Here is a 22,883-nt window from a genome sequence, read left to right on the forward strand (position 1 = left end):
AGGGGCCTAACTGAACACCAAAAAAGTCAATGTTACTGTAAAGACTTGCTCCACCTACTTCTTTATGCGCTGAGTGAACTCAAATCATTTGGAAACAAAAAGTCATTTAAAGTTGCTCAGTTGTTTATAATCAACACATGTAATGTAGCCAATAATAGTGAGAACTTTATTTTTAACCATCTTCTTCAATTCTAAGGAAACTGAGTCATAACATAAACCTACTGCCTGTAGTTCAATTTTAATCCACAAAAAAAGCTTCCTATGTTTTATAATAGAGGGTCAAAATCCTGTGCAGTGTCCGAGGCCCTGAAGGCCCTAATATAACAAAACTTCCATCATTCGATAAAGGGGGCAAGCAGAGAGGAAGGAGAGGAGGACTCTACAATCCCAGCTTCCTGGGACCACACACAATAGTTTAGCTTTGTTTCTTTTCTAAAACTTTCTTTAGTGATTACAGTGTCCCTGGGGGTTTGGCTGGGTCAGAGAACCAGAGCTGACGCTAGGCATAAGCAGACTTAAGCATTTAGAGCCCCAAGCAGCTCCAGGGGGCCCCCTATTAATTATTAGTATGTGTTGTGCGTGTTGGGGGCCCCCCCAAATATTCCTGCTTAGGGCCTCCAATGGGCTAGCACCGGCATGCAGAGAACTGATAATCATCAGTCCTGTATTAATATACTGTTATTCTGGGAGTTACCAGATGAGGCTGTTAAACATAGCCCTGCAAATTCTGAGTGTGCAAGCAGTGTACACTCTGAAGAAAGGCTGTATTGTTGTTATTTCTGTATTTCAGTTTCTTTTTTGGGGAGCTGTTGCAAGCAGTAAACCTCTCTGCCTTAATCTTTCTAACTATAGTCAACTCTTGGTGCAGGATTGCTTCCTGGGAATTAAGCATTGGTGTTTGGGCTGAGATTCCTGAAAATGAGGATAGCTGCGTGCTGTTTGTGACCATCTCTGTTCCACATGTATATAGTGTAAACAAACAAGAGATACTGTGAAAATACTCCACATTTCTGATTTCTCCTCTGGGGGAAACTGACCTGCAAAACCACAAATTCTACTACTGTTAGGCAGAGGGGCGACCCCATAGATAGACTGATTGATCTCAATTTCAAGGTGAAATAGATTATGAAAGAAAAATCAATACAGCTCTCTCTTATTTGTGACCGTCTGTCCATACATGTCTCTGTGTGAGAGACTTCAGTGGGGTTCGCTGGGATGTAAGGTCAAGGCAGAATTAGTAGGTAGAAGGGTTTGGCCCTTTGGAACCTAGGGCCTGGGCCTACTGTTTATATACATTGTTGCTCAGCCCCTGCCTGAGGGCCTGAGCGCCTGACTCACCAGTGCTCCGCCCTGACCTAGGGCCTGGGCTCATTGTGTTTATTTGTACCTTCACTAAGGCCATAGAGGAAGACTCCCGCGGCCGGAAAAACTCCCCGCAAGAGCTATTCCGAAAGATAGTGAGGCAGTGTGGTTCCCTGCCACCCCGGAGAGAGACGAGCCCCAGCTAGCCTCTCTACATGTGGTGGAAAATGTGGGCACCATCCCTCGACCCCTGTGAGAAGAGGTCTGGGGGGGAACGTACCCCAAAAAGAGCCCTGGATATGAACAAACTTATCAAGCTCCTGACTGAGAGCCAGGAGCGGCAGCAGGTGGCCCAGCTCCAGCAGCAGCTCATCCAGCAGCTGATTTGGGACCTGGGGGTTCAGAGCCAGGAACAACAGCAGCAATGCCTGCAGCAGCTGGCGACGGCACTGCCGCGTCCTGCAGAGCCCCAGCTGGGAGACGCGGCCAGATCACCCCGCACCACTGCGGCTGACCAAGATGGGACCCAATGACGACCCCGAAGCCTTTTTGGTAGCTTTTGAAAGAGTAGCACTGGTTGCAGGTTGGGCCCCTGACTAATGGGCCATTCTCTTGGCCCTGTACTTAACCAGGACAGCCCAAACAGCGTACAGAGGGCTGTCTACGGAGGATGCACGGGACTATAACCAGGTAAAGGCAGCGATTCTGGATGCCTTGGACGTCAGCTCGGAAACCTTTTGGCAGCGGTTCCAGAGCCAGAACTACCCCACCAGCACCAGACCCCGGTTGGTGGCCCAAGAGCTGAAGGAAGCATGCAAGCAGTGGCTACAGCCAGAGAGGAGGACCGCGGATGAGGTCACGGAACAAAAATTATTTTAGAACAATTTGTACACATCCTCCCGGCACGAGGAAGGGCCTGGGTGCTCCGCCATCGGCCAGCGACGCTAGCCACCACCGTTGCTTTTATGGAAAACTTGTTCGCAGCCGAAGCGCCGGTGGGGCCAGCTACCAGAGCCCACCCCTCCCAGGACCAGAGTGCCCCAACCCCGAAAAGAAAGGGGGCGCTCAGACCAAAGTGCAGAGTCTCCCCCGTTGGTAAGAGGCTCACTTGAGGCTTCGGGCTAGATGCCCCGAACTCCCACCTCAACAAGGAACCGCAACCCCTGTGCCAAGTGTCCTGAGGACCCAGCGGAGTCCCCCCAGGAGCCCGATGGGAGCCTCCACCCAGGGTGGTTGCCCGGAACTCGGGCCCTGCTTTTATGCGGGAAATATGGACACTTACAGCGTGACTGCACTGAGATGGACTGCAGCTTCGGCCATGTCTGTGCAGGAGAGACCCTGGTCCGGCTGCCAAAGGTCCCCAAGACCACGGTTCTGGTAATTGTCGTGGACCAACCAACCCTGGCTCTGATCAATTCGGCCTGTGGCCAGACGCTAATCCGACAGACCTTGGGGCCCCGTCCGACCCCCACCTGGTCGTTGGCCTGGCTCCTCAACTAGCCTACCCGGTGATTCTGGGGCGAGAATGGGCGGTGTTCGAGGAGATCCTCCGCTTGACCCCTGTGCTGGAAGGAGACTGCACTGAGGCCCAACTGGAGGAGGAGACCCCAGACCCCGAGGGAGGGACCGAGGAACCCGAGGACCCCCCAGCTGGGCCAGCTATTGAACCCCAACTTAACACTGACTTTTGCTGCAATCAAAGAGCAGACTCCACTCTTAGTCAGGACTACGGACAACTAGCCACTGTCGATGGGGCCATGATTGACCCACATCATGCAAATCAGTGGCCCCGGTTTGAGCTATACCATGACCGTCTTTACCAGGTGGAACAGGATCCCCTCACAGGAGAACCACTGCCAGCTGCTGGTGCCTTGGTGCCATCAATGAGCGGTAATGAAGCTCGCACACAACATCCCTGCCGCAGGGCACTTGGGCCATGAAAAGACCGTCGCCCGGATTTTGGCCCGGCGTTCACCAGGAGGTGAGGAACTATTGCAGCTCCTGCCTGGAGTGCCAATTAGTGGCCCCCCCCCGGGTACCCAAGGCCCCTTTGGTTCCCATGCCCATAGTAGAGATGCCATTTGAGCGGGTGGCCATGGATCTGGTGGGCCCGCTCCCGAGAAGTGCCGCGGATTCCAGAATGTCCTGGTCATCATTGATTATGCCACCCGTTTTCCCAAGGCTGTGCCATTGCGGAGCACCACCGTCTGGACCATCACTGGCGAACTAGAGAAGGTCTTCACTCGAGTGGGCCTGCCCCGGGAAATCCTAATGGACCAGGGCACCAACTTCACCTCCCGGCTGTTGCAGTAGGTATGCGAGCTCCTGGGAGTTAAACAGTTATGCACCTCTGTCTACCACCCACAGACTGACGGACTGTGGAATGATTTAATCGGACCCTGAAAGAGATGCTGCGCAAGTTCCCCACAAAGGAGCTATGCCGGTGGGACCAGCTACTCCCGGCCTTACTGCTGGCGATCCGTGAGATACCCCAGTCATTAACAAAATTTTCCCTATTCGAGCTACTATATGGCCGCCGCCCACAGGGCCTATTAGACTTAACACAGGAGACATGGGAACAGTCTCCGTCTTCAACCCAGAGCCTCCTGAAGTACGTTCTCCAGCTCCAGGAGCACCTCGCTCAGGCCGGAGCACTAGCACGTGAAAAATTAAAAGCCATGCAGGAACCCCAGGCACAACCTATAACCAAGAAGCTCGCATCTGTGCCTTGAGCCAGGTGATCGGGTCCTGCTCCTCCTACTGTCGAGCAAATCGAAGCTGCTGGCCCGTTGGCAGGGACCCTATGAGGTCCACCAGCTTGACTGGCACAAGAAGACCCAGCGATATCATGTGAATCTATTGAAACCATGGTGAGAACGGGAGGGCCTATTAATTAACCCTTATCCACCGGAACCAGAGTTGGGTCCCCGCATGCCCCTGACAGAGGACCCCGCAGGCCCCCAGTTCGGCGACACGTTCACGGAGGAGCAGCAAAAGCAGGCCCAATGTCTCCTGTAGGCTTTCAGGAGAACCTTTATGGTCCTACCCGGTTACATGACCCTGGTCCATCATGCCATCCAGACCGAACTGGGGAAGGTAATCCGGGAGTCAACCAGGCCCCTGCCACACCGAATACGGCAGGAGGTCAAAGAGGAAGTACAGGCCATGCTAGCCCTAGGAGTCATTGAGCCATCACTGCGTGAGTGGCGCAGTCCGGTGGTCTTGGTACCCAAGCCCAATGGAACACGGCACTTCTATATAGACTTCTGGCAGATCAACGCGATCTCAAGGTTCCATGCATAGCCTATGCCCCGTATAGATTAACTGCTCGGTCACCTAGGGGAGGCCTGTTTCATTACCACCCTCAACCTCAGTAATGGATACTGCAGATCCCGCTCGACCCCATCTCTAAGGAGAAGAAGATGTTCGCCACCGCAATGGGACTTTACCAATTTACCCGGATGCCCTTCAGCCTCCATGGGGCCCCAGCGACGTTCCAATGACTAATGGATTGCCTTCTATGGCCCCATCAAGACTATCCAGCGGCGTATTTGGGTGACGTCATAGTCTACAGCCACCAGTGGGAGGACCATCTGGAACACATAGCCGCAGTCCTGAGATCCCTGCGAAAGGCAGGCCTAACGACCAATCCAAAAAAGTGTCACATTGGGTGACCTGAGCACCTGACTTACCAGTTCCCTGCCCTGACCCAGGGCCTAGGCTCACTGTGTTTATTTGTACCTTCACTAAGGCCGTAGAGGAAGACTCCTGTGGCCGGACTAATTCCCTGCAAGAGCTATTCCGAAAGGTAATGAGGCGGTGTGGTTCCCTGCCACCCCAGAGAGAGACGAGCCCCGGCTAGCCTCTACAAGGAGCCCAAAATCTTATAGATCCCAAGCCAAGTCTCAGTCATGATAACCAAGATGCTGTCAAAGAATGTACTTGACCAGACCTTGTATCATTAATAGCGACAGTTATCACCAAATATAACAAGTAAGAAATGTGACAGCAGATTGGAAAAAAAACAGGCTGACAAAAGGATCTCTATCACTGAGCTGACTCCACCTGCCTACTGGGAACATGGGTCAGTAAGACGATGGGCATGCTCCACTGGGGGCCAACATCCTAGAGTCGCTCAGTGCCTCAGTATCAGCCGTGCCTTCCTCAGAGCTGAGATGCTGGGAATGTGGGTTCTGAGACCACAGCCACAGGAGGAGGAAGGCATGATCTTATCTTTCCTTTCTCTTTCCCTGGCTCATAGAAAGGAAGGTGGATTCAGGGTTAGAGTTCAGCCCAGGACTTGGGAGATTCAGGTTCAATTCCCTGTTTTGCTACGGATTTCCTTTGCAACTTTGGTCAGGTCACTTAGTGTCTCTGTGTATGCCTCAGTCCCTCATCTTTAAAATGGGATCATAGCACTTCCCTACTTCATTGGGATGTCGTGAGCTGCTCAGATACTATGGTAATAAAAGCCATACAAGTACCTAAGAGGGGCGGTGGCCACATATATATATATATATATAAAAATAAATAAAAGGAAATTTTTTTAAAAGTGGTGATTTTGGCTTCACCCTGATGTACAACAGCCTGTGACCCACCTTTGCCTCAGGATCAGTGCCAAGAAACAATGCCCTCAGTGACTTTCAACAGCTGACTCTTTGCACTGAAGACAAACTATTATTTCAACAAGTTTTCTTTCTAAACGGGTCAGAAGGCCAGCTGCAAGTATTATGTTTTATTAGACTAAGCTGACTACTAAACAGACGTGATAGTAAAAGCACTGGATGAGTTATCACCCTTACCGCAGTGTTCTACCGTAAACAGCCGAAAACACTGCAACGAGAAGTATTGTTCCTACTGTACCTGCGGGCATTACAGTAGTATTTTTAACAGGCATATAGACCTAAAAAGCTTGACTATAACTTTGAATTGTCTTAAAAATTGAACTTTTCTTAACATGGTCTGACGTGATTTGAACAATGGGGTTTCTAACAACTTGCTAATTTTTAACTTAGAGCAGGTAATACTTTTGGCCTGGTATAAACATCTCCCCCTAAGCTGTATGCATGCGGCAGAGTCTCATGCATGGATCATGCCCTGAGGATGAAATATGTATGAGGGTGTATGTGGGTACGTGCACATACATAGCACTATCCTGTGGACCCTGCAAAGGACATTAGAGCTATGGTCTATGCAGGGGACGGAGCAGAAGACTGGCCAGGAGGGGGGAGCAGTGGTTGAGTGAGGGGTGTACATGTGTCATGTGGATGGCCCCAGCCTCCTGTGGTTCCCAAGGATTTGCCAGGTTTGGGTGCACAGTATCCTATGAAATAGTTCATAGCATGACTATGTGGGAGGAACGCTGCCTGGGATCCTTATGAGATTTTCTCCCCTCTTATGGATTTTAATGATTTGGGACACTGAAAGGATCTGCATGGGGAATAATATTCTACCTACTACAATAACAAGTATTTTTTACTCCTTTTTTTACTGCTTCCATGGGCTTATATCTAATGGCCAAACACTGTAGTTGTTAATCAGGTAAAACATATATTGACTCCCAAGACTGGCCCTACCACTAGAATGAGCGCAGTGGTTGAAAAGGTCCCAGACTCCAGAGAGAAGTTGGATCAAAACAGTAGTGCAGTGCCTGTGGAAAAAGATATTGCCATAAATATCTACACAGCATCAAATTCCACATTACTTTCTCCAGGCACTTTGAGCTCTTCTGGCTCAGAGAGATATTTACTTGCTACAGAGTGGTAAAAAGTTTCAGAGATTTGTTATGTTTTGCTCAACTGTCCTTAAATGCTGTCAAAGTCCTGCCATCCCCTGGTCCTTTATGGATTTGTTTCATTTTTCCACTTCTCTAGATGCAGATTTACTGATATTTTTTAAATATAAAGAACATCTAAGAGCTTTGGTGAACGCACATGGAGAGGTGCCAGTGCAAAGCTCTTGCAAGGAAAAGAAGCAAACAGGAGACATATTTATTCTATATATTTCTGAGCTATAACATACATTTTTTATGGCTGATGAATGGTAGGAAATTATTATATTTTTTTCTGGAAAATTCAATAAAAACGGCCTAGATCAAATTCTCTGACCAGATACTTGACTATGAAAAGCACCTGGAAGCTTAACAATGTAAGCGAAAGTTAAAATCAGGTCTCTCTCTCTTTTCTTTCAAGGGTGTTTGTGTGAAGCAGGAAAGGATCCTGACAACCAATCTGGAGTTTAAATACATTCTGTGGAAGTTTCTTGTAAAACAAAAAAGTAAATATACATGTTTTGTTCCATTAAGGATCAAACACAAATCCTACAGGGCTTCCCTCAGCTGAAGTCCAAAGATGTATAAAGAGGCTCTTTTTCGTCAAGTTATGGAGAGGGAAGCAGTGCAGTACAATGTATAATTCTCCCAGTTTTAGCCTTCTTCCTGCAGTTCATGTGCCAGTTTCTGGAACCCCAATCTGGCAGCTTTTCACTGCTTGGCAAAGCAACCAGAAAATCCCTTTCATAAGGGGAATCCCTAGGTGGCATAGAACTTGTTACTGCTCCTCTCAGCCTAGGGGCCTGCAACTGAAAAAAAGGGGTCTGATCAGAGAACTTCTGCACTGCAGCTGTTTTCCTTACAGCCATTTGCAAGCTGGGTGTAAATTAGAACAGTCTTCAGGCTGCCGTGATTTATGCTGGGACTAAACTTGTTCCTGACTAGCACCAGAATACAGGGGACTACAAATGTGGCATACAACCTTCTTTGCCCTTCCCCTGTCCAGAGCTGCATCAAGCACAGATCAGAATCTGGGACCCTGACTCTTGGTATCAGACTCATCTCCCAACAGCACATCCCCATTAGAATGTTAATGTACTAATTACCTTCAAATATTTGAGTCCAGGGCAGACATCTTTGCTCACAGGGAAAGGGTTCACTCCTTCTCCACTGACTTCTGCAGCCATACAGCCATACACCCTGTCACAGGCTGGAATGATTTTTTTCCTCTGACCATTACTTTTTTAAAAAGTGGAGGTCAGGTTAGACTATTTTGAAGTCAGACTAGATCTATTTCTTTTCTGTTTCCTAAAGATCAATAGGAAATTTTCCAGGTCAGCTAAGTTCAAGCAGGTGGCAGGTGCAGTGTTCAAGGATAGTATCAATGCCTGCTGCCTGGCCTTGATCCCTCAGGAGTCCCCAATCCCACCCTAGATTGTTGCCTTTCCCTGTGCCTTTGAAAATGGGAAGGATGTCTCCAGTCCTCTCTGCCAGCCTACCAGCTTCTAGGTCTTCTTCCTCTTCTGTCCCCCATCCCATGGTCATTGACCTTTTCTTGCCCATGGCAAGTCAGGTTCCCCTCCCTCGCGTCTTCTTTCTGACTCACCACAAAGGTTGTTCCCCCAATTTAAAGCACCCAGTGGGAGAACTGCTGCTGGCCATACCTGGTTCAAATGACAGAAATAGCAACTCTTAGCAGCGGATTGGACATCTGGGGGAAAAGGGAATCCCAAGACCATCCTTCCTTTCTTTCCTCTTTTTTAAGACCAAGATTTGTCATTTACCCACTTTGACTTTTCCCCTCTCCCCTCCAAATATCAGGGGTTCCATCAACTATTTAAAACAAAAGGTACACATCAACTTTGTGTTTAGGTGCCTCATTTCTGGGAATTTGGCACCGAACTGCCAGTGGAAATCTACTCCAAATTCTATTTATTAGACAATGAGGACATCAGGTTGGCATTTTATTTGAGCCTTCTTATTTTCACTGGAAAAATCATCATTGCATTAGCTACCACAATACTATACTTCTGTTTAACAATCCAGTTCAACTCTGCACTCACATACCTTCTAGTTGTCCCCTGCCCCCACCCTGTCCAGGTTTTGTTTTTTGTTATGGTTAGTGACAGTTTTTGGTTTCTATGGTTTATCAACGGTTTCCCTTACCCACAGCATCTATTCCTCTGAATGAAAGTCTGGCATGATTGGAAGCTGGAAGGAAAACCACAACTGAATGGCCAGGCACACACTTAACACTTATCTCTAACCACAGGCTGATACGGTTACTGGATTTGACTAACGGCTATCAATCAGCCCAACTGTAGACACTTGAGAAGATATCAGCCAGCAAAGCCTAGCAGGAAAATGTGAGCTAAACAGCAGCACTGTATGTTTTATGTAGGGTCTGTCTACCCTGAATGACAACGTCACTGTCCTGAGACCTCTTACCCCCTTTTTTCTGCTTGATAATCCTCAGACTTACTCTGATTGTCCACCCTTCCTTCCCTTCATTAATGTGCATATGGCTTGTATCCAGAGTCAGTGGGAGTTTTGCCACTGATTTAGGATTGAGCTGAAAACACTGTTTGTCAACATGGACCAGTGCACACTTCTGCCTTTCCTTTATCTGTTAGTAGGGCTTCAATCAAGATGTCACTGTTATCCTGTCAGACTGGGAAAACAAAGGGTTAAATTAGTGGCCTGGGTTCATCCAGTCTTGATTATATGAATCCAAGAGTCCAGTAGAAATTCTGAAAAAAAAATCTCTCTGATAGACTGGCCACTTGTCTGGGGAGGAAGAAAAATCCTGTTTCATTAGGTCTGGTTTGGAAAAACCATCAGCCTCCCACACATCCATATGCACATGAATGGCAGAGGAATAAAGGAGAATGGCAGAGGAATAAAGGAGAAAAAGTGCAGAGTATAGAAATACTGAATGCTGACTGGATCTTTCCAAGGGATGAAACCTTCTCCCAGTACAGTTGCTCTGGTCTGTGGTGAACTTTTATGGCACTTGCACTTAAATCATTCTTGTAACAAAGCAAGATAATTTCCAAAAATGGCAAAAAATGATTCAGGCCAAAACTGTATCATACCTTGGTTCAAAGGTTGCAAATTGAGCTGCGGAGTTGTTTTTAAGTTTTCCTGCCACCAATACCTAACTGAGACCAAACAGATAAGTGAATACTTGCTAAATGTGTTTTTGTGCTCTTGGTCCAGTAGACACGCTGGTTTAAATTTCATTGTAAAACACAAGATAATATGATTTCAAACTTTGTGTTTGAAACTGGTTGCATGATAAAGATACCAGTTTTCTCTTAAACCTCATTTAAGGAGTCTGCCACTTTACAGGGAAACCCATAGTTATGAGCAGGATTTGTAGACACTGGCTAATTTTTACCTAGGGTGCTGCACCATCTTAGGTTTTTTTATCCTCTCCCCTCAATATCCAGTCAGAGACGTCTCCCTTTTCCTTATTTTCTCTTATCCTTTCAACTCTTGCTGTCTCCACTCCTTTTACCTTTTCTGATATTTACCGCTTTGAAAAGCATCTGATGGCCCTGTTCTCTCTCTGCTTCAGAGTGGCATTTCAGAAATCTGCCCAAGTAGAATTGGGAGCCTAGAAAGATATGTTTTAGGCTAAGATCTGCAAAGAGAGGAAGAGCTGACTATGCAGAGAGATACAGGAAGGCTGTAAATAAACTGAAATACACCAGCAGCTCCACATCTACAGTGCAGTGCCCATCAAGATAGGGGAGGAATCAGTGACCAGATATTCTCAAGCACAGGGATGCATCTGACAAAAGAACTAGCATGGGTCTGAAATGAGACCCTATGGGAAAAAAGGACACTGGGGATGTTACTACTGACACATGTATCAAAGATTTAAAAAGGAACATGGGCTCCACTCATCCCACTCCTCTGTTACCAACACACATCAGGCGAAATCCTGGCCTCACTGAAGTAACTGCACAACTCACTTTGACTTCAGTGGGGCTAGGAGTTAATCCATAATGTGTGTTCATAAGAAGTGATGGTAGGGGGAGCTCAGTGAAGAATGACTCATAGTACAGCACACAGCTACTACCAATAAATGTCATGGCATAAAGACCAAGGGTGAAATCCTGCCCCATTAAAGTCAATGTGAGTTTTACCATTGAGTTCAATGCGGTCAGGATTTCACCCCAAGCATGTTACAGGTACACCTCTGTCCTCTCCTCCCCTCTGGGCCTGCGCTGAGTGCAGGTCAGCTAGGCTACAAACGCTTCAACCACCTTCTTCATCCTTCACTGAAACACTTGTTCTAGGGTAGCAATAAGCACTGTATTGATCAAGATGAGCTGCTATTAAGGTGCATGGTACTTTGTGGCTAGTGTTATGCTACATGATGCTTTATTGTTGACAACAGGCTTTAGAGAAACATATCCACTTCTGCAACCACAGCAAAATTTTGTATAATTTCAGCTGGAATGACGAAAAAAGTTTTCTAACTGATGACAGGCTGTTACTCATATAACTTGCAATTTAGATCATCCGCGCCAGGCCTGGCACAAAGTTTTGTGTATATCCTTGAACTCGAGCCAATGGGGAAGTGCCTTGCAAAACACTGAAAACTTCTACTATTGATCTATGATTAAGGCTGATTCAGCAGAAAGTTATATTTCATTCACACAAATCTGAAATGAGACCTATACTCTGGCTAATCCAAGCATAATCAGTCTGTTGCAGCCTTTGGGCCATTGTAAGCACTGAGCCGGATTCTGATAGCCTTGCTTCTGGTTAGTATCCTATTCCCAGAACAGTTCCAATGAAGTCAATGGGACAATTTGTGGAGTAGGATAGCCTTACTCATACTGAGTAGTATCTTATATCACAAATAGTTCCATTGACTTTTTTGAAATTATTCTGGGAATGAGACACCACTCAACATGAGTAAGGCAGGCTATCAGAATCTCAGCTGACATAAAGAGATCAGAACATCAGTTAGAAATGACAGAAGTTTAAAAATATTTTCAAGTGAAAGCAAAGGAGAATGGGGGAAGGAATGGAAAATAAGTCTCTGGTGATTTGGCAAAAAGAAAAGGATGGCTGGAATGCTGGACCAACAGGTAAACTTAAAAAACCAAAAACAACTCTCCTACTCCTACCCCCCTCAATGCCAGATGAAAAGCAGATGGGTAGTGACCTAAGTTCACTGCTATTTTTCAGCAGAAGTAGCTGCTTCACTTATTGAATGTTTTGGAAATAATCCATGGGAGTTTGCAAAATTTTACAGTTTATTGCCACCATGTTCACAGTAGAATAGATTCTCTTTTGCAATTTATTAAGGATGTTAAAAAGACAACATATATCATACAAAGGTTATTGCAAAATTAACTCAGTGCAACAATCCATAAAGAAGATATTCCATGCTATTCACTGCAGTTTAATGACAGTGAAGCCTTAAATTTTGCTTATGGCATATGTTGGGCTCCTGCACGTTCAAATATCTTAATCTGTAAGTCATAATGTTACTAATTAAACAAAGTAGCATATACACTTGGCAGATTCCTGACATACACAGTTTTTGACTGTCTCCCAGATTTAGGACTGAGAATGTCAAACTGACCCTGTCTTTGGCAGGGACAACAGAAGGCCTGGTTGTATCAAACTCTGCTTCAAATCAAATCTTATTTCTACTAAAAATCTGGCATTTTTTACCCTTAAGCCAATATTTGAATTTGCACAATTGTTCCTAATTCAATTGATCATGTTACATTTTTGGATTTGGAGAGTGAGTGCTGTGTTATAAAAAATGAAAATTCAATGTATAGGGTACAAGGCAATTTTACATGGTTTATACAAGATAATATTTCATCTAGGGCAGTGCTATAAAATAGATGACAAAAAAGTTTTTTTGAGCAAATCATAAAGTGTTCTCTCTTTGGTTGTTTGTCATGTTTTATGCTCATTGTCAATGCAAAAATGAAACTTTTTTTTATTCTGCAAGTGAAATCTTGAAAAGTCAGTTTCATTGTGAATCTTATATGGAATAAAACTTAGTATCTAAAAGTTTGCAATGGAGGACTTAACTGAAACTCCTAAAATCCACATTCTCCTTTTCTCTCATTTTCTGATCTCATTTATGAGTCACACACAGAGGGTGGAGTGTAGTAAATCTACTCTGGCCATTTGACTAGGCAATAAGCCCAAGAACAAATATTTTTCCATATGTTAACATTAATAAACAGTGAAATCCCAAAGTCCTTTTGCAAGGCTTCAACTAGCATTTTGAACTTCATATATTGCAAATTCATCTTTGTCAAGAAGTATTGCTATCGCATGGTTGTTTCTAGAGGCCCTTGTACTGTGGCTACACCTTTGTAATTTGTAAAAAACGGACTATTTGTTTTTAAGCTCAAAGGTGAGCCATTTTCCTTTAGATTTTCGTATTCATTTATTTAAAAGGTACATCATTTTATTTCACAGTAGCTGTTCCAAAATGGTGTATGAGGTTTCTGTAGGCACATCACCAATAGACTGTATGATAACACCATATAATTCTTGCAGTAGTTTCTGGTTTTCATCCAAAATGCATTATATGGGATAAGAAGATCAAGTAAGTATAATACGCCAAGAGAATACTGATAGTTAATCTAACAGAATCAGTCAAAAGTAAGTCTAATTTCTGACCACACTGAAATTTTACTACCTACATTACCCTAGACAGTGTCAAAACAGTTTATTCTTCAAAAACTCCTACCTCAGTCTGTTTCTAGAAATTGACATTACAGTGACTTTCCAGATCTCAAGTATGCCAAGAGATGACTACAAGCAAACACCTGGAATTCAAAAAGCGCAAACTCCAGAAGTAAGACGACCGTATTGAAGGCTATGTCTTTCCTTCCTCAAAACAAATTATTTCCAGAACCCCACAATATAGGCCTCTGTCAATAGATCCTTTTGCCCCTATTTATCTACATCTCAGCCATCTAGATTCAGGTGTTATGTTCTTGTTACAGTGTTCACATGTGCTTTTGTAAAAGAAATCAAGGTTTTAAAAAGGGCTGTGGGAGACTCACTCCTCAGGAAAAAAGAATCCAAGATGGAAGTCACAACCCTGAGTTTATATATAATTGGCTTTTGTAGTTCCAACTGTAAATAAAAATAAAACATGCTTCCAATCTTCTACTGCATACAGTGTTACAATATATAGTACTGTATATTTCTGCACAATTTTCACATTAAAAATAATGATGATAAAACAATATTTCTTACTTCCGACGGAACATTTCTGCAAATATGCAGCCAACACTCCAGAGATCAACTGGTGTTGCATAACTGGATTGAAGCAAAACTTCAGGAGCTCTGTACCACAGAGTGACAACCTGTAAAACAAAGAGGAACATATTAGGAGAAATATTCAATTGCAGAAATACCAGCTAGTGTGTGGGGTTGCCCAGTGACCCAGATTGCCTTAAGCTTGTATGGTCTCACACACTAAAGATGGTCAGGTTTGATCATTGCTTAAATGACAGTCCTCTAAGGAAAATCCAGGTGCTGCTAGAAGTGGTGTGGAGGAGTCAATAGGTGGGATTATTCCTTCTGAATCGTGGTATTAGAAGGCACTGTACACTCATTTAAAAAGATGAGTCAAACAACCTAGTCCCAACTCACTTATGGTCATTAAAGCTTCCATGGCATATTCTGCAGAAGTAGGGATATTAAGTGTGGGGTCTTGACCAACTTCCAACCTGATTAAATATATTCTGCTGACCTAAAATCTCTCCCTAAAATCTACTGATCTTTGGAGACAAATTGTAAATGGTCATATCTCTACTGACGTCAGTCCTCCAGGCACTGTGGCTTATAGGTATTGCAATGTACTAGGGGCTGCGTGAGTAATGCAAATTGGGCCCACAAAGATAAACCAGACAGTTAATATTTATTACTTTGTTTCCCCACCATAGACCTAGATACAGATGGCTCTGACTATACACATTAAAGACTAAGGCTCAATTATGAACCTTCCAGCATGCCTGCACCCTTACATCCCTGACTGAGTCACCACATGGCTAGGGCACAATTTCAGAATCACAGCTTAGTTCCACAGTTGCCAACTTTCACACAGTAAATAAGCACCCCGACTTTCACAATAAGCCAAAAATCAAGCTAATCCCACTTCAAAACAAGGCCAAAACAAGCCAATCCCTAAGAACCCCAACACTCTATGTGATCATGTAGTCTGGGACTGCGGGGGGCACGCTGTGCACCCCGACTCTCTCCCTCCCATGCCCGTTTGCCCCTTGATCAAAAAAAAGTAGCAACAAGCTACAAGCCAAACAAGCAACAAGCCAAAAACTAACCAACAAGCAACTCACAAGCCAATTAAGCCAAAAACAAGCCCAATTTCTGCGCTTTTTTCGTGGGTTCCTGCTTGGTTCCTATCCTATGCCTCGGTACAGTTACAATCCAGCCCTAAAGAAACAGGATCTTCAGCTGAAGGACAATACTGTATTGGTAGTATGCTGTAGTTATAAACTACAGACAATATTATAAAGAGGGAACTGGGTTCTCATAATTGCATTAATTTTGAGATACAAAAATACGTGTTGGAAAGTGCAGTGTTTCTCTAGGCTCACGAAACTGAAATTAAAAAAGATACAGAAAAAGAAATAATTTCAAAGTAAAAGATAGAAATAGATTTAAAATTCATGTTATTTAAAATGGTGAGTGCTGAATTTAAAGACCAGTACTCAGAAACATATGACAAAGGTGGGTTTTTTAAACAACAACAATATAATTGTCCTCTAAGCAGAAATAACAATGCAAGTAATCAGCTGAATTTTCTGGTCGGAACCAGCTGAAACAAAAGCAAATACAACATTTATTACAATCATTACATGCCCTGACAGCATCTGGAGGTGTTGAATGGATAGAGGAGGGAAGTTCAAGGATATTTACACAAGTGTCATATTTGCTAAAAGTTCTTTTACGTGCTTTGATCTCTATTCATAAAATTTATTTTTGAAACAGTTCAATAACTTTGTGCAAACTAAAGCTGAGCTGAGACAACTTTGACTTCAAGATACATGCCCATGTAAACTGGCACAGCAACAGAAGAAGGTATAATATAACCCCATTCATTTTCTCTGATTAGTTGGTACCAAATAGGGATGCTTTTCTAACATATGTACATGGGAAGGTAACTCTCCCTCAGAAGTTAATTCCAATGAAGGAGGAGAACTTTAATTTGAGGTCAGGATGCCGTTATGAACACCATTGATAAAGGCTGCCCAGGGAATATGCTGAATCAGGTGGAGTTCCTTTTTCAATATTTTGTTTAATGATATTAATGTATTTCTCAATGTTTGGACTGCACATATATTCTCCTGCAGCCTTTGGGGAGAAACCAATGGGATAGGAAAAATTACTTTAAAAAATTTGGAGATTTCTAGGGTCATGAATTTCCACATATTCTTTTTTTTTCAGATGTAGGGGCAGTCACCTAACAGAAGCGGAGGAGCAGTGTGGACTGAAGATCTGTAAGAGAAACAGGACCAAATCTTGCAGATTCTGAACTTGAGATCCAAATGCCCCCCTCCCCCCCGAAGGAAAATTATTTACCCTTCGTAACTGTCGTTCTTCAAGACGTGTGGTCCCTATCTGTAGTCCACTGTGGGTACACATGCGCTCCATGTGCATGACACCGGAGAATTCTAGCAAGTAGTGTCCATTGGGCCACACCTGCACCTTTGCTTTCCTTTTGCTCGGTGCTGAGAGTATAAGGGGTGGGGCTGACCCATGCCTCTCCAGTTCCCCCATTTACTGTGAATCAGAGAGGGTCTGAAGCAGAGAGGAAGGGGGGGGGTAGTGGAATACAGATTGGGATCACACATCTCAAAGAACTCCAGTTACAAAGGGTATGTAAGTTTCCTTTCTTCTTCGATTGCCGATCCCTATGTGTATTCTGCTGTGGGTCACTGACAAGCAGCACTCATAGAGGAGGAGGATGTGAGGATGCAGGTGGTATGGTTGCTTGTAAAAACCACTATTCCAAAGAATACATCAATGGAGGAGGCTTGGACCAAGGCACAATGCCTTGTGAATGTGGGGGTGGAACTTGTTGCTGCCTTGCTAATATCAAGCAGAGGTATGCTGCTACTGAGGCTGTCTGTATTCTTGCAGAATGAGCCCATACTCCATGTGGGGGAGGAAGGTGTGCCAGCAGATAGGATACATCCAGAGATCCACTTGGAGATCCTCTGGGAGGAAACAGCTTGTTCTGCTTTGGCAAGAAACAGCCCAGGTGACTTATTGATCTATTTTGTTCTCTGTAGAATAAGATGCCAAAGCTCATCTCATGTGGCAGGAATGAAGTCTCTTCTCTATGCTGGAAGCATGGGGCTTTGGGAAGACCACAGCTAAGTGGCTAGTCTGGTTTATGTGAAATTCCAATACTACTTTAGGGGTGAATTTTGGATGCAGCTGTAGCAAAACCTTCTCTTTATGAACTATAGTGCAAGGAAGGTTCACCTACCAAATCATCCGAGGTGATGGCAGTGAGGAAAGCAACCTACATAGACAGGTGAAGCATCAAACAGGTAGGCTGGGCTTCAAAAGGTGGTGTGGATTTTTCACACCCCTGAGCGACATAGCTGTGTTGACCTAAATTTTAGTGTGAACCTGGTCTTAGATTCCTGGCATATCACTATAGCAGTCGGCATGGATCTTTAAGCAGTATTGGCAGCATCAACTGCAGTTTGTAATGAGGGTCTTGCCACTAAACTGCCCTCATCAATAAAAGCTCAAACTTGAGCCCTATTCTCCTCCTTCAGGTGCTGGGTCCTTATTTGTATTCCACTATTGATACACATGTGCTTTATCTGTCTGAGACTGGAGAATTCTAGCAAGTGGTGTCCATTGGTGTGCACCTCTACCCTGCTCTCCTCATGCTCCGTGCTGAGGGCATAAGGGGCAGTGCAGACTGACACATTTCCTGTTCCTTCTTATCACCGCATGGCCTGAGAAGAGGTCCAAATCCCCTCAGAAGAGGTCCAGGACTCCAACACATGCTACTGGATAGCCCAGCGCCTACAGGCTCTAGCTGAGTAGCACTCCTAACCAATGAAGCCATACTGAAACCAGGAAGAACTGTGTGGCACACGTGCCCCTACTACTATGAGAGCAAAAAAGCAGTACTTTGTCCTGACAAAGGGAGCAGAGTTATTCTTCCATGCTGCCCCAAACTCCACAGTCATGCAAGCAGCCATGGAAAAGTCCAGACACCACCACCTAAAGGCCATCTGGCTGGTTCAGGAGGCGAAGAGTTTAGACCTTATGGAAGAAAGGTGTTTGCTGCCACCAGTCTCTAATTTAGAATTTCCAACTTCCGGGTCCTCTTGGCAAAATATGATTTTTTGTTTTATTTTAAGTTCCTGGACTTTTAAAGACAAGTTACCTCCGAACTGGGTGTTTCCCATTCCATTGGCTCCCTCAGTGTGACGGTGAACTGCTCCGGGGCAGGGTAAAGGATTGAGTGCTGGTCAGACCAGCACTAACCTCCGTGACAATTTACCCCAGAATTGCAGTTCCTTTCCCAGGGAAGCATGCCACATACAGCAGCTGCTCCCTTCCTGCTGGCCACACACCTCAATTTGTAGCAGAGAGCCAATGTGAATTGTACACTCAGAGGGGACGCTGCTATTTACAAAGGACTGGGAAAGCATGCAGCATGGGAGCTGCTCCTTCCACATGACCACCGTCTGGCCCACTTCCCTGAAACTTTGCTCCCCTCTGTGCTGCACACACACACGAGTATGTGCGTATGTTTTTGTCCGTATATCTAGCTACCTAGAGAGAGGGGGCATCTGGTTCTTAATAATTTGGGAATTTAAACAATTAGACACTGTAAAAAAAGGCATGCAAGTTTATTTCTGACAAATATCTGATTGCTTCATACCGAGAGGGGAACTTGTTTGCCTTGAGCTGAGTTCTGATAAACTGATCTTTACCATCTACCTACAAAAGGGCCCGAGTCATATCAGGGTTTGTAATATGCAAGTTTGAATTTCAAGATGTGAATCTCAAAAGGATTGTTATTTATCAAATGTCAACTTGCACATAAGTAATAACCACAGATAACTCCTATCTTGCTAGGGATCCTCTTTTAAGAAATACAGTATGATGTAGTTTGGTTTTGACACAGAATTTCACTCACTCTTTCTCACCATAGAAACCAGGCAAATATTTGTGGACATTCCATTAACATTTACAGATAAGTAGAAATGAAAATTATTCTGAACACAGGATATGGTGAGCTGAACAACTAGCTCATCGCTTCCTCTTAACACTGCTCTCTGTCTTAGTGCTTAGGTAAGCCACATAATCAGTGAGGAGGGCCCTGTCATAGAGAAAGAGAGAACTTCGACATTACAGCTTGATAGAGTAACATTTTTAGCATAAAAAAGCATGCATCTGCATTTGTATGTGTTGCTCGGTTATGCTTAACCCTTTATACCTGACACCACTAAAATGGAATGTTGGGGCCACAATTGTAGCAAGGGGGGTTCAGTGATCCTGTTTCAACTTCAGTCCTCTGATTTAACAAGCTCCTCTTTTCAACTGCCTCTCTTCTTTCCCAGTCTGTTTGGTTTCTTCAGCTCCTCCTTCCTTGGGGTCTCCCAGGTCCTTCCAAGTAGACAATGTCACCTTCCAGTTCCTCTCCTTTGGCTCTGCCTTCCCTCCATATGCCAGTTTCTCCCTTGCTTCTTCTACTCAGAACACCTCTGCTGCCCCTACACTAATCTCCAGGCGAATACTCCTTCAAACCTTGCCACTTCCCACTCACTCTGACCTCCCTCACTTTCTCTAATCCGACACCCCCACCACCTTCCCTTTGATTCTCCATAATTTCACCCAGTTTTCTTCCCTTCCTCTTTCTGCATTCAAACCCTCCCATGCCAAATGTCTGCTGTCCTATCCTGTCCAGCTGCCCTTTGCTTTTTCATCAATCGGATGCTCAGGTGGACTACAGCATGAAACTAATAATTTATCTGTTAGTCATGGGGTGGGCAAAGTACAGCCCATGGGCCGAATCTGGCCTACCAGCCGTTTTAATCCAGCCCTCAAGCTCCCACTGGGGAACAGAGTCTGGGGCTCCAGCTGGCGCTCCAGCCGGGGAGCAGGGTTGGGAGCCGCTCCACGCAACTCCCGGAAGCAGCAGCATGGCCCCCCGCTGGCTTCTATGTATAGGGGCAGTCAGGGGGCCTGGTCTGCACGCTGCTCCTACCCCAAGCACTGCCCCTGCAGCTCCCATTGCCGGGAACTGCGGCCAATGGGAGCTGCAAGGGTGGTGTCTGTGGACGGGGCAATGTGCAGAGCCACCTAGCTGCGCCTCCGCGTAGGAGCCAGAGAAGGGATATGCTGCTGCTTCCGGGAGCTGCTTGAGGTAAGCACCGCCCAGAGCCTGCACCCCTGAGCCTCCCCCCATGTCCCAACACCCTGCCCCAGTCCTGATCCCCCCACCCTCCAAATCCTCGATCAGCCCAGAGCACCCTCCTGGCAGTAGCGTAGCTAGTGGAGTGCAGGGGAAGCAGCGGCTTCCCCCGCCTTTCCAAAAGCGGCCGGAGGAGTGAGGGGGGCGCAGGCTGGCGGCCCGCAGCACAGCTGGCAGCCATGGGGGAGGCGGGGGCGGCGGGAAGAGTGGGGGGGCGCGTCCGGAGGAGTGGGGGGGAGCGCAGCCAGCAGCCATGGCCAGAGGAGTGAGGGGGGGCACAGGCTGGTGGCCCGCAGTGCAGCCGGCAGCCATGGGGGGACGGCAGGCACGGCCGGAGGAGCAGGGGGCGCAGCAGGCGGCCCGCAGCATAGCCGGAGGAGCGAGGGGGGGCACAGGCTGGCAGTCATGGGGGGCGGCGGGCGCGGCCGGAGGAGCGGGGGGGCGCAGCATGGTGGCCGCAGCTGGAGGAGCGGGGGGGGGGGGGGCCGGGGGGGGGACCCCCGGGGCGGGGGGGCCCTGGGTGGGGGGAGGGGCAGTGCGGCCGGAGGAGGCGCTGAAGAGGGCATGGCCAGAGGAGGCGTCAAGGGGGGGGGGCGCCTTTTTTATGTTTGCTCCCCCTCCTCTTAGAAGCTGGCTACGCCACTGCCTCCTGCATCCCAAACCTCTCATCCCCAGCCCCACCCCAGAGCTCACGCCCCCAGTTGGAGCCCTCACCCGCCCATGCCCCAAACCCCTCCCCCAGCCCTGATCCCCCTCCTGCCCTCCAAACCCCTTTGTCCCAGTCCGGAGCTCTCTCCTACACCCCAAACTTCTCATCCGCAGCCCCACCCCAGAGCCTGCACCCCCAGCTGGAGCCCTCACCTCCCCTTGCCCCCCACCCCCCATCCCATCCCAATCCCACCCCGAGCCTGGAGCCCTCACCCCAACCCCAATTTTGTGAGCATTCGTGGTCCACCATACAATTTCTATTCCCAGATGTGGCCCTCGGGCCAAAAAGTTTGCCCATCCCTGTGTTAGTCCAAGAACAAAAAGGCTGAGAGTAATTTGTAGATTGGGACCTAGTAGAAGTGTTTTCCCCCACCATACCAAATCACAATTCAGGTCTTCACTCACCAGACAAGCAGGGACTAAAGCTGATTACAGTGGCTACAGATCACTGCTCTTTCAGGTCAAATATCAAATCATCCAGGCAGCATCTCCAAATGAAAATAAATGAAAGAAGCTTCTTGGCGATATTATAAAAGCAATTAATGTGCAAAATTCTACCAAAATGTCAACTGGTTTCCTACTCCTGAAAGAGGAAGAAGGAAATGTACCCAGTGCAAAAGTATGGGGGAAGAAGAGCTGAGACATATACAGGGGCAGAGCTTTGCAGAGCTCTGAAGGAGAGGGCAAGGAGGAATATAACCTTTTGTGAAACATAAAATTGTCCATCTTTATGTATCAATAGATTCTAGGAGCATCTGACATCAGCAGTTTCAATCCCAGCCACTTATATCTGGCACAAAGCCAAGCTATGAGCAAGTATCTGCTCACTAGGAGTGAAATTGAGAGCGTCAACACAAAACATATGCACCATTTATATCCCACTTAAATCCCATTTAATTCACACTGGTGAATTTCACCTTAGGCTAGCTGTTTAGATTTCAGTAGCATCTACACCATGCTAGGCACTTTCCAAACACAGATGAAGACACAGTCTGTGTCTTGAATAGCATACAGTCTAAAAAAGGCAAAGACACACAAAGGGTGAGGGAAGGGGATGAGTAACATACAAGTAAAGGACTAAATTTTGGTTTTATCATAAGCCCTAAGGCCTTATATTAAGTCAATATAAGTTATGTCACTCAGGCGTGTAAAAAACCACCTCCCTGTGTGACATAACTTACATCGACTTAACGCAGTGTCAACACTGCACTATGTCAGCGGGAGACGCTCTCCTGTTGACATAGCTTCCACCTCTTGTTGAGGTGGATTAATGACATCAACGGGAGAGCGCTCTCCCATCGACATATTGCGTCTTCACCAGACCCACTAAATCAACACTATGCATTGATCGCAGCAACGCTGATTTAGCATGGTAGGGAAGACAAGCCCTAAGTAAAGAGCAGTGCATAATTGCACTGCCCCAGGAGCAGACCAGGGATCAGTTTGTGACTCAGAGGGGGGGTATTCTGTGCCAGTACCAGGGCCGGCTCCAGGCACCAGCCTGGCAAGCAGGTGCTTGGGGCGGCCACTCCGGAGAGGGGCGGCAGGTCCAGCTATTCGGCGGCAATTCGGTGGACGGTCCCTCACTCCTGCTCGGAGCGAAGGACCTCCCGCCAAATTGCCGCC

General features: G+C 46.2%; 1 protein-coding gene across 1 annotated transcript in view; it reads right to left on the reverse strand.

Annotated features, from left to right (window-relative positions):
* The window catches only part of CDK6 (cyclin dependent kinase 6), a 189,501-nt gene that overhangs the window by 39,790 nt on the left and 126,828 nt on the right, over positions 1-22,883 (reverse strand). Inside the window, exon 5 of the mRNA XM_034760443.1 lies at positions 14,330-14,439. Within this exon, the coding sequence (XP_034616334.1) occupies positions 14,330-14,439 (110 nt within the window). The remainder of the gene's footprint in view (positions 1-14,329; positions 14,440-22,883) is intronic.

The sequence above is a fragment of the Trachemys scripta genome, chromosome 2, assembly GCF_013100865.1.
Source record: "Trachemys scripta elegans isolate TJP31775 chromosome 2, CAS_Tse_1.0, whole genome shotgun sequence".
In the NCBI taxonomy this organism is placed as follows: Eukaryota; Metazoa; Chordata; order Testudines; family Emydidae; genus Trachemys; species Trachemys scripta.